This window comes from Mycteria americana, chromosome 14 (genome assembly GCF_035582795.1).
Source record: "Mycteria americana isolate JAX WOST 10 ecotype Jacksonville Zoo and Gardens chromosome 14, USCA_MyAme_1.0, whole genome shotgun sequence".
Classification (NCBI taxonomy): domain Eukaryota; kingdom Metazoa; phylum Chordata; class Aves; order Ciconiiformes; family Ciconiidae; genus Mycteria; species Mycteria americana.
Genome location: NC_134378.1, coordinates 591,061 through 604,621, shown reverse-complemented (window position 1 = coordinate 604,621; position 13,561 = coordinate 591,061). Strand labels below are relative to the sequence as shown.

Below are 13,561 nucleotides of genomic sequence, written 5' to 3'. Positions count from 1 at the left end.
AACCAGTAAATTGCGACTGATACAGGATCTGTTACACAAACAAAATTTTAAACAGCAGTCAACCGCACTCAACGGTGCATAATGCATAATCCTGTCCCAAGACATGTAGGGAACACGGTTATATACTGCTGTGAAACAAGATCAGAGTGGGGGTCTCCCAAGGGGAAAATTGACACCCAGTCCTCCAGGATGGCAATGCTGACAAGGCACACCCATTAACCACTGCTCACTAGAAATCTCCAAGGCACTTCTACCTTCTTCGTGACTTAACAATTCTGCCAATGTCTGTGCCACAGGTGTGCTGAATGCACAGCCACAGTATGGCTGGGGCATGAACTCATGGAGTTTTATGTTCTTACGTGCAGAAGGCTGAAGAGGGACTTGTAACAGAGGAGATGAGAGCCGGTGACAGCTGAAACCCACCAAAGGGCAGGAGATGCCTACAGAAAACTCAAACAGGACTTTTGTTTTGTCAAGGACCAAAACAGATATCACAGGTCTGCAAATTTTGGAGTTGGGAATAAGTGAGCCAGGGAATTTGGCATCTAAGAGCCACTGTTTCAAAAACAGTGGCTCTTATAATAAGAGGCCCCTTAAAATCAAGCTGTTTCAACTCACAACTCCTGAAGGACAGGACCAAGTCTCTTGGATTACAAAAGCCCTCTAAGGCTAACTATCGAGGCACTGCTGCACTACCCTCTGTAAGCCTTGAAAAGATGGCTCTTGGATAACTAACACTGGGGGACGCGATAAGGTACATAGTCAGACACTGCTGAGGGGATAAAACGTTACCAGGGCCTTGTTTGTTGAGACTGGGAGGTGTAACAGGTGGACAGAAGCGAGTATTAAAGATGTCTGTATTTCATATTAGCTACAGAAAAGATATTTTAATTAGAAAGTATGAAATATGCATGAAAATCAATCATTAACCTTATTTCATTAATCAAATACTTTACGGTAGTTATGATCAAGCAAATAAAAACTTTTAGGAAAATACACCCATTATTAAACAACCATGTGAGATTTTCTTTCTAGAGCTTACAACATTCAAAGTAGTTGAAAGTGCACTTCAGAATTCACTGTTTGAAAAGCGGTATGGCTTTTAATCTTGTAATTGCACTAAAAGACAATGTCAGGAAAAATACAGCTTCGTAGTTCCTACACTTTGTCAAAGCCACAATTCCCACCATTTGAACAAGAACACCTGTACAATACACATACTCTTTCAAGAGACAGCAACCAGTAACAGCTTTTTAAATGCAATCAGTAGCTGCCTGTTGACCTGTCTCAGAGGCAGCATCCAGAGGTAATGCACACAGTTTTGATACCATAAAGAAACCGCAGTACATAAAACTCTACATGCAGGGTTTCTTGCCGTTAACACGGTCCTCAACTTGCATGCAGATATCATACGTGAAACTGGAAAACTCCATCCATGTTGGAAGGAAGGGAACGATGAGAACCACCAATAAAGAATTCAATCATTTATTGTCATTCAATGGAAATGAATAAGATGACATCCAAGCACAGAATGCAACCTATCATAGAGATCATTAAGCTATTAACTATTTTAATGTAACTACGATACTACGCCATAAAATTTGGGTATGCTTTACTAAATTTCAGGTCAATACTGCTACAGTTGCCATTTCAATAACTGACTGAATGTCAGTGTTATTAATAGAAACTGATAATCATAGAGTTTAATGAAGATGGGCGGATACTTCGGATCTAACTTGCAACACGGGTGATGGAAACCGAACTAGCCGTGTGCTTTTTCCAGACAGCAGAAGAAACTGCTTGTTGCATGTGATGCATCTGATCTCTTTTAAAATGCTTCTTCTAGGTGAGACGGTTTGCTCCCTACAAGTTTCTCTTCCTCTCCATTGATTAGATAAGGAGTCAGAGCAATCACTTCACACAGAGTAATCCTGACGGAGACTGGCAATACAAGTAAGGCAGGAGGCTTACATGTGTTAACAGAGAATTAGATACAGAAAAGCTGGTTTTGTCCCCAGACATTAAATTTGTAATGCCAGAACCTCTGAATACAGAAAGGCTGCCAAGTGACACAGCAGTAAGAACACTATCACCACCATTCCCATCACAACTGGAGAGACCCTCGTACCTACCGATCGTTCAGCTCTTGGCTTAGTTTAGCCTTTCAACTTCAAGAACAGAAAAGTTAAATCTGAGTGATACAAATCAACAAATGTAGTTTATGCTGATACGTAGAACTACACTATCTCCCAGAAAAGGTAATAAGGAGCTCGTGTTTTGGAAAGAAAAAGTCAGGACAGTACTACTGTTAGACTGCAGCACTTTGCCAGAATCATTTCTGGTTTGGATCGAAGTACAACGAGTCATAACATGTAAAAAATGTAGACGAGAGGTTTATGTAGCCAAGGACCACTTACTACAACTTGTAAACGATAAATCAACTAAAATATATTTATCAGGTATGCATTAGCACACACAAAGTAAACGTAGTAAGGTGCAAGTTTAGGCTTAAGGGCTGAGTCACTGGAGCCCTCCCTGGAGAGAGGCTCTTTCCTCTAACCAGGTCGTCCCATTTGTCAGCCCACTGTGATTTACAGATATGACCAAAGCCAAGTTTTGCCAGAACAGCTGCTTGATTTCTAGTCGTAAAAGACCACTGACTCGGCAGCTTTATTCCTGAAATGCATCCATGAGCCCTTGTCGTAATTTCAGAGGGACTAGGCAAAGATTTGCCTTGCAGAAGTAGCGAGTATAATAGGTGGTTGTCTGATCTGCCAGTTTAATAGATCTGCATGCTATAAACTCTTCAAGAGTTTTCAGTCTTTAAATGCTCTTCAGCTGTGACTTGTTCCCGCAGATCTCAAAACAGGCACGCAGTGACGGAAAGACTACGAGAGCATCCATCCGAGAAAGACAGAACAGCATCTTACCATGTCTCTCGGCCTCTGGAGTCACGCGATTGCCAGCTTTATCCAGACGTTGCTTAAACAGATTGTGCTCCACATCCAACTGCTGCTCTCCTGCTACGTCCATGGCATCGATGCTCAAATCTGAAACCAGTGAGCAAGGAAAGTGGTCTATAAACACACATTTGTTATGGTCTGTGGCAGGCTGAGGAAGCATTCAACCAGTGAAAATATAGAATCTTTCAGCCAGGGGCATAAGAATGTGCCAGACCAGAAGAGTGCGTACGGCTGGGGCCAAGTGACGCATAGGGAATAAAATGCACATTGCAGCACCCTAAACGACTCTTCCAAATACGAGGTTCAGTGTACAAGAAGGACTGTTTGCAGCTGCCACAGAAAGCGTTACCCTGAAAGGTAGATACACCTAGGGCAAAAAACCAAACCCAAACCCCCAAAGCCCATAACCATTTTCAGGAGTTAAGCTTAAAACTGGTTGAAAGCTGCCTCCTACCTCTACCCCCTCACCCTTCCCTCTTCAACATCAGCACATTTCCTTGTGATTCCTTTTCACAAAGAAGACTGAGAAGGTCTGTGGTCTCAGCCTGGTATCGAAGTACCATGATGCACTTGCTGCCTACGTGCTCTCTTATGAGACTGACAGCTCCTCTGCACAAAACAGCAGAGGTTTCCAGTCTCTCTGGCCTTCCCACACCCTTTTAAATGTGAGAAGACAAAGACCAATAATATCTTGGGTGGCCAGAAAGAAGCCAGATTCGCCACATTTAGAGCCCAATGCCTTACCCAAAGGAATGACTACAAGGGAACAAGAGGCAGGGAAGATTAGTGGACAGTCGGATAACGTGCACAGCAGTAATGCCCAGTAACACTTGCACAATTTTCCATCGCTTCATCCTGCAACTTTATTTTGACTTTGGTTAAAAGGTAATCATTCCGATTTTCAACATTTTGGAGAAAGGCCATCACGTGGCATTGGCATTACAGTCAGAATTTAAGTACAAAAATAATGGAAAAGCTGCCCCTTCTCAAGTAACTTCCAAAGGAGACTCTGCAGTTTTTCAACAACAATACAGTCAAATCTTGACTCCCAAGTGAACTCTGTGCCAGCTTTTTCAGTATCACTGAGCTCTCTGACAAAGTGCAAGTGGATTTATACTTCAGCTTCACTTATAATCTAGAAAAATAATACTGCCTTGACTGGAAGCGCTGGTTTAAGCGCCCAGCAGGTCTGGCTGGAATCCCTGCCTAACCACACGGGATCACCAACTCCTCCCTGTCCGTGGCCCAAGCAGCAGCGCAGCGCTCGGAAGCACCAGGCACGCTGAGCCTGTCAGGCCCTCAGCTAGTACAAAAATTACCCCAACATTCAGAAGTCTGACTCACAAGCACAAGGCATATGTGGAAAAATAACATCTAGATTGATCTTCAGTTTATCTCCCCTTGATTTGTCAACGTACAATTCCGGATGAACCTAGGAACAAAGGAAAAACAGAGTCCCGTTTCACTCGGAAGCAAATCAAAAGGCCTCTTGCCCTCCCCTGCTCTGGCTCAGGAGCCGATTGTTAAAGAGGTGGCATTTGCGAGACACCCGAGCTGCTGCCTCCCACACCTTCCAGGGTAGCTAAGCGCTTGCCACTTGTCCTGCTTTTAAGAAAGGGAATCACCTGGGAACCTCCGAATTTGGGGTGGGGACGGGGGTTCCCGCGCTTGCTTTCCGTTCTTTGCAGTGCCTGCTTGGAGACGGTGGAGACAGCGCCAAGAGACCTTGAGACGCTCTCCCGCCACCGCGTTACAGGCGGCCACAAGCCAGCCTTTGCGCCCAGCGGCTTTCGGGGAGGGCAGCCCGCTCCCAGCGGCAAGGCGGCCGGCGGGGGGAGAGACAAACCCCAGACAGACCTGCGGCGGGGAAGCTGCTGCGTGGGCAGCCCGCGGGAGGCGGCGGCGGAGGCGGCGGGGGTGCGGAGGCACGGCAGGCCGCCACGGGCCGCAGGGCCGCCTCTCCGCCGGGGCTCCGCGGGCAGGAGGCAGCACCGGGGGGCCGCCGCCGCCGCCGCTACTCACCTCCTTGGTGAGGTAGTACTGCAGCTCCGAGAAGAAAAGCAGCACCATGATGAGCCCGCTGACAGCCGTCACTGCCGGGGAGACGAGAACCGCCGTCAGCCCCGCCGGTCGCGGCCGCCCGCCTCGCCTCAGCCCCGCCTCAGCCCGCCCGCCGCCGCCCCGAGCCGCTGCCTCCCGCCGCCGAGCGGCGGCCCGCCCGCCGGCCCCCGGCCGCCCTCACCCCGCCCGCTCACCCAGCGCGCCCCCGCACGTCTTGACCCGAAAGTCTTCCAGGGTCTTGGGGAAGGCATCGAACCGCTTCAGCCGCCACAGCGAGTCCATGGCACCGCGCGCCCCGGAACCAAACCCGCCTTCCGGGGCCGGGCCGCCCTGGCCCCGGCCCGCCGGGCAGCGCGGCTCGAAGCCGGCCGAGGGGGCGGGTGGGGAGGGGCTGGGGCTCCCGGTCTCCTCGGGCCTCGCTGCCGCCTCGCCCTCTTCTCACACCCCCCCCCCCCCCCCCCCCCGCCAACGGCCCCGGGCCTCTGAAGGGCACCCGAGAGACGCCGGCTGTGCCCAGATCGGTTAGCTGGAAAGGGCTTGATACCAAGGCCAAGCTGCTGGTAGAGAGCAGTTTTCACTCGGTTCAACATCCTGCCCGTCCCGTCCGTTGCCTCCGTCTTTGACAGGGCTGGAGCTTGGTACTAAGGCCCTTTTGAGAACAACCAGGCTGTCCCTCAGGCTGGCTGTCGCAGCAACAAAGCGGAAAGCAAAGCACCTCGGGAGAGCACCAGCGCTTTTTGTGCTGAAGCGTGGAAGGAAGGAAAAAAACCCCACTCTCTTGCCCCACCTTCCATCCCTGGCGTGTACTCTTCACCCCTCATTTTGGTAACGCCTCCGTTGTCCTCCCTCGTCACAGGGAACGGCTATGAACTCAAGAGGCTAAATCAGACAACAGCTTGTAATAGCTTACTTGTGCAAGTAAAGAACTAGCATAATATTTTCCTTAGCCACATATTTACCTACCACTTGCTTTTTCTTCCTGCAATAGTGCAGTCCTGCAAAATTTCTTTTATTTAAAAACCCCTAAAAACTCACTGGCACTAGGAGATGCTTCCAAATGCAAACAGAACAAATGCACCCCCATTTCTCACAGCAAAACATGTACATTTCTGGGAAGGGCACAAGACAGGAACCCTGTGATGCTGCAGCTGTTCCTCTACAGGAAAAGAAGGTGCAGAGACCGATCCAGCTTCCGGGTCTCTGCCTCCAGAACAGCAGCTTTGGGCTCCCTGAGCACAGCTGCTAGGGAGCGAGACAGCTCTTGGTGAAGGTCTGACAGCTCCTGGCTGGTCTTTGCACAGCACTCTATATAGTCCTGCTTGTATTTCCGTTCTCATGCCAGCTGCGTCTGCAGAAGGGACACCTGAAAGAGGCAAAAGGACGAGCTCAGACAAGCCCACGCTCTTAGGACCATCCGTAGCTCCACAGTACCGGCTGTCAGGGAAGATGCACCCTCTAACTCCAGCCCTGACAAACTCTTTGTCCTTGTGGAATGGGAAGTAACGGGTTCCCAGAGTCGCCCTGACCTGAACTCGGATTATCAACAATTTGAGTTGCTTGCTGGCATACCACTCACACGTACAGCACTGAGACATTACAGGTATATTAAAGAGAGAGGTTCCTACAGGATTTGGTAACCCAACTCTTTTTCCAGAGAGAGATTTGGGCTACTGACACCTTAGTTGCACATGCTTTTTCCTCAGCAGGAGGACTACTGGTTACACAAGGTACTGAAGAGCTGTTCTGTTATGATCTAGTTTAAAAACTTGAAAGCCAGCACAGGAAAAGGAAGCAAATTCTCGTTTTTCCTCACTTTAGAGCATTTCACAACTGAGCAGAGCATAATTTAGTGAACAACGCCCAGGGGGGAAAATGAGCCTTAAAGGGCTGCTGAGGCCTTGAAACTCCTCAAACTCTATTCTCTCCTGGCAATGCGGAGTTGTGCCTGCTGGGCTTTTTGGTGAGAGAGACCCAGCTGCTCTCACCTCCTGTTAGGTTTGCAGTGCAGTGCAGCCACAGCAGCTCTGGCAGGTTGCCCTCTGCCTGCTCTGGAGTGGAGGAGATGCACACGGAAAGGAAGACATCAAAGGCACTTCACAACAAACAATACGCATAGGCTAGGGAACACCACCACTGAAGAGAGGGACAGAGCTGACCTCTCTGAAATAATAAGGGCACCTTTGTGAAACTGGGCTTGGAAGCCCGAAAAGCCTTCCCACGCCCTGGTAGGTAACCCAGAGGTACGAGTGGGAGAAGTGGCCATCTGGGAGCATCTCCCAGGAAGCGCGAGATGGAATTCCAGTTCCGCTGTTGCCCAGACCCAGAGGAGTGCCTTAACGAGACACCTGAGGACTATTCTTTGAGCAGAGCACCTCCATTTTCCTGCTGAACTGCGGAAGCAGGTCCACAGTGCAGGCACACACGACAGCCGCAAGGGGAAGGGGGTTCAGTGAGTTACCTGTAGCAAGGGACCTTCAGGCACGGAGGCTTCCTGGTGAGAACATCCTTAAGATGTAACTTGATGGCTTCAGCAGTATTCTCGGCTCACTTGCCGGAGCTAAGCATCGTGTACTTCACTCACGTAAATCTTACATGCGTTTTGCCCTGAACGCCTGTGAAGATTCACCTCCTCAGGGAGACCAGGGTGTACCAGACCCATAAAAGTACACGGAAGAGAAGTCTGGCGACTGCTGCTACTGCCGATACCACTGTCAAAGGATGCAAGGGGGTTCAGTAGCTGGAATGTACGCTCTTACACTGATAAAACAAATGTCCATACAGTGCTTAGGTCTCTGACTCAGTCCGACATTGGGATCGTGATTAGCACAGCATAGCAATACAACACTAACGCTTGCCGGAAGGCTATAAGCTCTGGCACTGCCTCACATCCCTGGAGGCGAGGCAGGAGGAGTAACAGTACCTCCGCTCACCAAGGCGAGGGGTTTGCCAGATGTTTGCTCTATACCAAGGGGTGGAGTGTGGCGGTTCACGCAACTCCTGCTCACGTTTTGGCTAACCCAGCTCATGCTAAGGCCTGATGTATGCTGGGAGCAGCGCCATTAGGTTGAAGCGAGAGCACCAGGTAGGCAGCACAGGTGGCCAGAAAGAGCTAAAGGGCCATGATGCAGCCATCATCACCTGCAGCTGGCTGTCTCCTGCAGCCATCATCTTTGTCTGGCAGTACTGTCAGAATCTGCTGGCTTTTGGAAATGGTATAGAGCAGACTTCCAAGCTGGAAGGTATAAAACATCCGCTTACCTGTGGGATAATAGCTGGAGGTGACTTAGAAATTAAACTTATATTCACACTTTTAGGTAAGGTGCAGCATTGAAGAAGATTCCCGGGTGGAATACGGCTGACGTGCAAGGCCATTCCGTGGAAGTTCCCTAGGCCTGGTAATCTTAGACGTCGGTGACTTCCAGGGGAGCTTGGTGTCCTGACTCTAAGAAGGTACTGTTCGGAGGGTGGAGCGGTGTGGAGACGCCGCGGCCAGGCTCTGCAATTAAATGGGAACTCAAAGGTATTGTGTGTGACCAGTAAGCTGCACATTTGCTATCCTGGGCCAACACCCTGTCATGTTTCTGACAAAAATGCTGTCCTTTGATGAACTTTGCTCATTATAACATCATTAAAATACCAAAACACACCTACATCCCAAAAGCTACCCGCCTCCAAGGTGCGACCACCCCTCACTGAGCTTGCGCTTTGAATTCTTCCTAGCCTATACCTTTAAAAGCGAAGCGAGAAGACTTTACACCAATCCTAAACAAAGATGTATGACTAGAGTCACTCAAGCTCCACCCGAAAGGTAAAAGGTAGTATAAAATGGCTTAAGAGAAAGCGAATGTTAGGGAAGACACCATCGCGTACCACTCTGACCTCTGGGATCAGTCGACGGGCTGAGCCTCTCTTCCCCCCCGTCGGGACGCCTTTGGGTAAGATTCGAACGCTTGGTTATTCCAAGTGCCTCCCCAGGAAACTTAGAAATCTCTCTAGAGTCGCTTTATCATCTTTAACGCGTTTATAGCTGGCCGTGTCACTCATACTCTTGGTATTTGCACGTGCTTTGCAGACAGTAAATTTATCACCCGTAATCCAAAGAGTCTGTGTATCTGTTGCTCTAATAAACTGCACTCTTTATTAATGTGGCCGTGATGGTTCATGCAACACGACTAGACTGGGGGTACGGCGCGTTTAAATTAACGCTCTCGCCTTTACTCTGCTGAATGGCTGCATATACAGTCCTTAGAACATAACCGTTGACCAAGTCTGAGACTAGGACTGGACTTAGCCGCACCTAGACTCCTCTCTGAGAAGGAGTTTAGAAAGCAAGGGGGTCCTGTCTGAACCTCGTGACTCAATGGGAGGGTTCCCCCCCGCCAGCCACTCCTCAGACTCCTACACGACAGTAACTCTTAACGCAACGTTACCCAAAAAGCCTCTGAAGCGGATCCAACAGCAGCTGGACTGCTGAGGCATTCGTGCTTCCCAGAGCGATACAGGGGACACCCGCACCGTGATGGAGGAGGAAGGATGAGCACTCTCACCAGGGAACTAATTATTTATTTTTTTTTTTTTTGCTCATAAGTGCACGAATTAAGTGTCACAGGTTGTAAGTTATGAAACGTCATGACCTGAGTGGTGAATAAGTGAAATCACGTAACAGACTAGTCTGGGCAAAGGGGACTGAGCCCCGTTTGTCCTGTTTGTTTGTTGTGTTTCTTCATGAGCTCAGGAAATAAAGCTTAATTCGCAGAGTACGCTGTCCCGTAAATTTGAAGTTTTCTCTCCCATACCGGTTTTTCTCTAACTGCTTGCACTCTGTCCCGTTCATGCTGCAAAACGGGGAGAAAAAGATTCAGTAATTCCATCTAGGTCCGTTTGCTTTTCGTACTCGACTGGAACTCCTGCTCCAGTGGCAGTCAAGGGCTGAAGTCTGAGCTTTTAGTAGAAAGCTCTAGCTGTTCAGTTGGCTTCCCCGTGCGACGGACCTTTCCTACTGTCGCTGGGGTCCCGCCCTTCTTGCCCCAGTGTCCCCATACCCCCCCCCCACCCGACGCTCTGGTGTCAGGGACCGTTTCCTCCCGCTCCTCCTCTCCCAGATTCCACAGGGAGCGGTTTTTGCCCCCAGCCTTCTGCGGGGCCGTTAACGGTCTCTGAGCAGAACTCGCTGGAGCAAACCGCTGCCGGGCAGCCTCTCCACCGCGGCAGCACCGCAGCCCGGCGCAGCACCGTCAGCAAGGAGCGAGAAGGGACCCGCTGCCACAGAGCGGCCCCGAGCGAGCCCGGCTCTCCCCGCCCCGCGCAGGGAGGCGCAGCACCGGCAAGAGGTGCTGGTGCGGAAGCTATAGGCAAAAGTGAGAAGCGAGGGCGCCTGCCCGGGGGCAGCTGCCCAGGGACGGGCCGCAGTGGCGGGGTGCCCGGGCCGCCCGCGCCGCGCGGAGGGGGGACTCGGCGGCGGCGATCTCGGGGGACGAACGCGGGGGGCGAACGCGGGGCCCTCCCTGGGCGCCGAGCCCTGCCGCTGTCCCCCTCCCGCGCCCCTCTCTCGGTCGCTCTTTTCCGTGCTTAAACCGAGATGCCGGGCTTGCAAACGCCTTTGTTTGGCCACGGGAGCGGGCGGCTGTCCCAGAGGCAGCAGTCGAGCCGGCGGGGGGGTTCGGGCGGCCCCGGGCAGAGGCAGGCAGCTCTGGCCGGGTTCGCCCGGGGCGCCCGAGCGCTGGCAGCGGCGAGGGTGCCAGGCCTGGGCGGAGGGTCGGGGCAGGCCGTGCCCTGCCCGGCCCCGTGCCCGTGCCCGACGGTGGTCGCGGCGCTGCTGTAAGGTCGTCCTGCTTTTCTTGCCGTGCTTGTCTTCTGCAGCGGCACAGAAACCCGCAGTCTGCAGTGGCTGAGCAGGCCTGTGGTCAGGACTGACTTGGCTTGCTAAATACCGAAAAGCCATTCTGAAAGCTCGTTCCTCTGACTTCAGGGACCCACTGGACTTTGAGCCCGTTGGCAATACTGATTTGGGGTACGTGGTGGCCATAGGCCGGGCATGCCTGTCTCGGTCTGTCTGATCATTCTGCTTGCCATCGCTCTCTTAGGATGAGCAGATAGCACTACGTGTGAAAGAAACCCTGTCTCACTTTCTTTAATATTAGATAAAGTGAAGCTTCCCTGTATCGTAACGACGTCTTGTTGACCGTATCGGCACCACTGTGAAATGGGCTGGGCTTGGGCTGTAAAGACTTAGAGAAAAGCTAATGCAGCAGGAGCCAAGCCTGTTACAAGCTGCATTCGCTCATCTTTGTTCTATGTATCCACCTAGGTCCTGCAGTACCGGACCTGATGCCAAGAGTTGCGGCAGCAATGGGAAGCTGGAGGGATGAGTGTGCAGGTTGCTAACTAAAGATAGCGTATGTAGCATTTGTTAACGCAGACAAAAAAAAGCTCCCCAAAGCAATGACAGAAGAAAACAAGGGTTTAAAGAAGCGCTGTAAGTTTGCCCATCAGTGTTTTGTCCGGTTGCCATTCTCAGAGCAGCCAGTAGTCCCAGAAATGCCAGTCCAGAAAACCCTATCAGGAAGGATTTTGGTTTTGTGGCAGAGTGCTTTATTGCTGGAGTAACATTTGTCCTTGGTCTCAGGAGAGGGCTAGACTGCCTGTTACATTATGTGGCTGTCTCTGAAAAAGAATCGGTTGAAACATAGCATTTTGGAGGGCAAGAATGCTGGCGTTCAACATGCAGAGCTGGCTCTGTGCTTTTCTTTCTGCTTCATGGCTAAAGTAAACCTAGGAAACGAAGGGTAGGAGGGTGGGAGAGCGTTCCCAGGCTTCAAGTTGAAGTGAGCACTCGCAGTCAGGAGCTGAGGATACCTAGCTGTGAGAGTGCATCAGTGGGAGACTGAGGAGAGCTACTCACATTGAGCAACACCCTTCCCCTCCCTTCCTCTCCGTAGTCACAACGCTATTATGCCTGGAAGAAGCCATGAGCTCCTGAGATACCCAGCAAATGGAGGGGAAAGTGATGGATGCTAACAGTAGTGAAGGGAGCACAAGAATTTGACTAAGCTTTTCCTTTCTTCTTAAGGGACCCCTTCCAGGCAGGTGGGAAGCCACAGAAGACCACAGCCTGGAGAAAGCACTGCTTCAGTTGGAAGAGTAGCATCAAAGGTAAAAGGAAGAAGCGTTCCCTCATACTTGGTATCCTGGATGCTCATGGAAGTGAAGGAAAACCTGTCAGTGCTGCCTAGTCTCCCCAGGGAAAGCAGCTGGGCAAGCCGTTTTGAAAGGAGAAAGGTCTACAGTCTGTTCTGTGGTGCAGTAATAGTGTTGTGTGCTGAATGGCACTGTTTTGAGCGGGGGGATTGTTCTGGGTGACCTCCAAATGTCCCTTTCCAGCCTAAATGATTCAGTAGGCGAGCTACTCAGCAGAGCCCCGATTTAGGTTGAGCACCAAGCCTGACATCCTGAACATTTCATGGCGCGGGAGTTTTCCTGATTGTTTTTTACCTGAATAGCATATCCTGTGCTTGTATCAGAGTCTTCCAGTACAGCACTTCGCACCACGGGCATCTTCTGCCACATTTCTTTCTCTGCTTGTCTTTTTTCCTCTGCCCAAGAGATAAAGTGTGTGTGGCGTGAAAGGCATCCATGTGCTGTGTAACGTATGCTGCAAGCTAAGGTGGGAGAAGCACAAGTCCCTTTTTGATCCAGAAGCTGAGTTTTGTGCTTGTTCACAGGGTAGCAGTTCTTGCAGTTTTGTTCATGACATGTTTCCTGGGTGGGATATTAGTCTGAGGTCCCAAAGGCACAAGCCTGCAGTGCTTGAGTTTTCAGTTTTCAGTTGAAAGTTTCATATAAAGCTGTTTCCCTTATGTATATGGTGCTGTCTTTGTGGTGTGCAGTTTACTGGATCAACAAGGCGGGGTCTTTGCTACAGGCCTTACACAGTGTATAGGACAAGGAGAGGGAGAGGCTTGACAAGAAGGTGAGGGCAGCAGTGGGTACAACATTGCAAGGGAAAAGGACACGGAAACTTAGAGAGGAGAGTGGAGGAAGAGAGGTGGTCAGGACAATGCTAGAGAAAGGTAATGCATCCAGTGATCAGACAGCACGAAGGGGAGGCAAGACGTTAATTGTGGGCATCATCGAAGTTGAAGAGGAAGGGGGAACTGGAATTGTGGATGGAAATTGAAGGCTCAAAGCAAGGAGAAGCAGATGAGTTTGCCATAACAGAGAGATCTTACTTAATCCTAGAAAGCACTTTTACTACCTCTCAGTTTGACAACAAAGTCAGTGTTGAAGGAGTTGGGTGCTGCTTGTGGCTAGCAGTTGTTCAGTGACCTCATTGCTGTTTCTCCCTTTCCAAGGTGTGAGAATCTGGCAGAAGTGAACACTCTCCTGCAGGAGCAGCTCGGTAAAGCGAATGAGGTTAATTCAGCCCTTAAAGAAGATGTTGGAAAACTGACGGCGGATTGGATGAGGGCCCAGGAGGAGCTGGAATTGAAGGAGAGTGAATGGCGCGATGAACGTGAGGTAAGGGTAGGCTACGGGAA

At 50.7% G+C, this 13,561-nt stretch overlaps 1 protein-coding gene across 5 annotated transcripts in view; it reads right to left on the bottom strand.

Moving 5' to 3' along the window:
• Positions 1–5,709, bottom strand: part of LOC142416885 (endoplasmic reticulum-Golgi intermediate compartment protein 3) — a 29,975-nt gene extending 24,266 nt beyond the window's left edge. For 2 of the 5 annotated variants that reach the window (XM_075516982.1, XM_075516983.1), the window contains exons 1-4: positions 5,219–5,335; positions 4,986–5,056; positions 4,308–4,395; positions 2,931–3,050 (exon numbers count right to left, since the gene is read on the bottom strand). In XM_075516982.1, coding sequence (XP_075373097.1) covers positions 2,931–3,050; positions 4,308–4,395; positions 4,986–5,056; positions 5,219–5,306 — 367 coding nt within the window. In that variant the 5' untranslated portion in view covers positions 5,307–5,335. Of the gene's footprint in view, positions 1–2,930; positions 3,051–4,307; positions 4,396–4,985; positions 5,057–5,218; positions 5,336–5,568 lie in introns of those variants that run through there. The other 3 variants (XM_075516984.1, XM_075516985.1, XM_075516986.1) reach the window with 3 other exon arrangements.
• Positions 5,710–13,561: the final 7,852 nt, after the last annotated feature.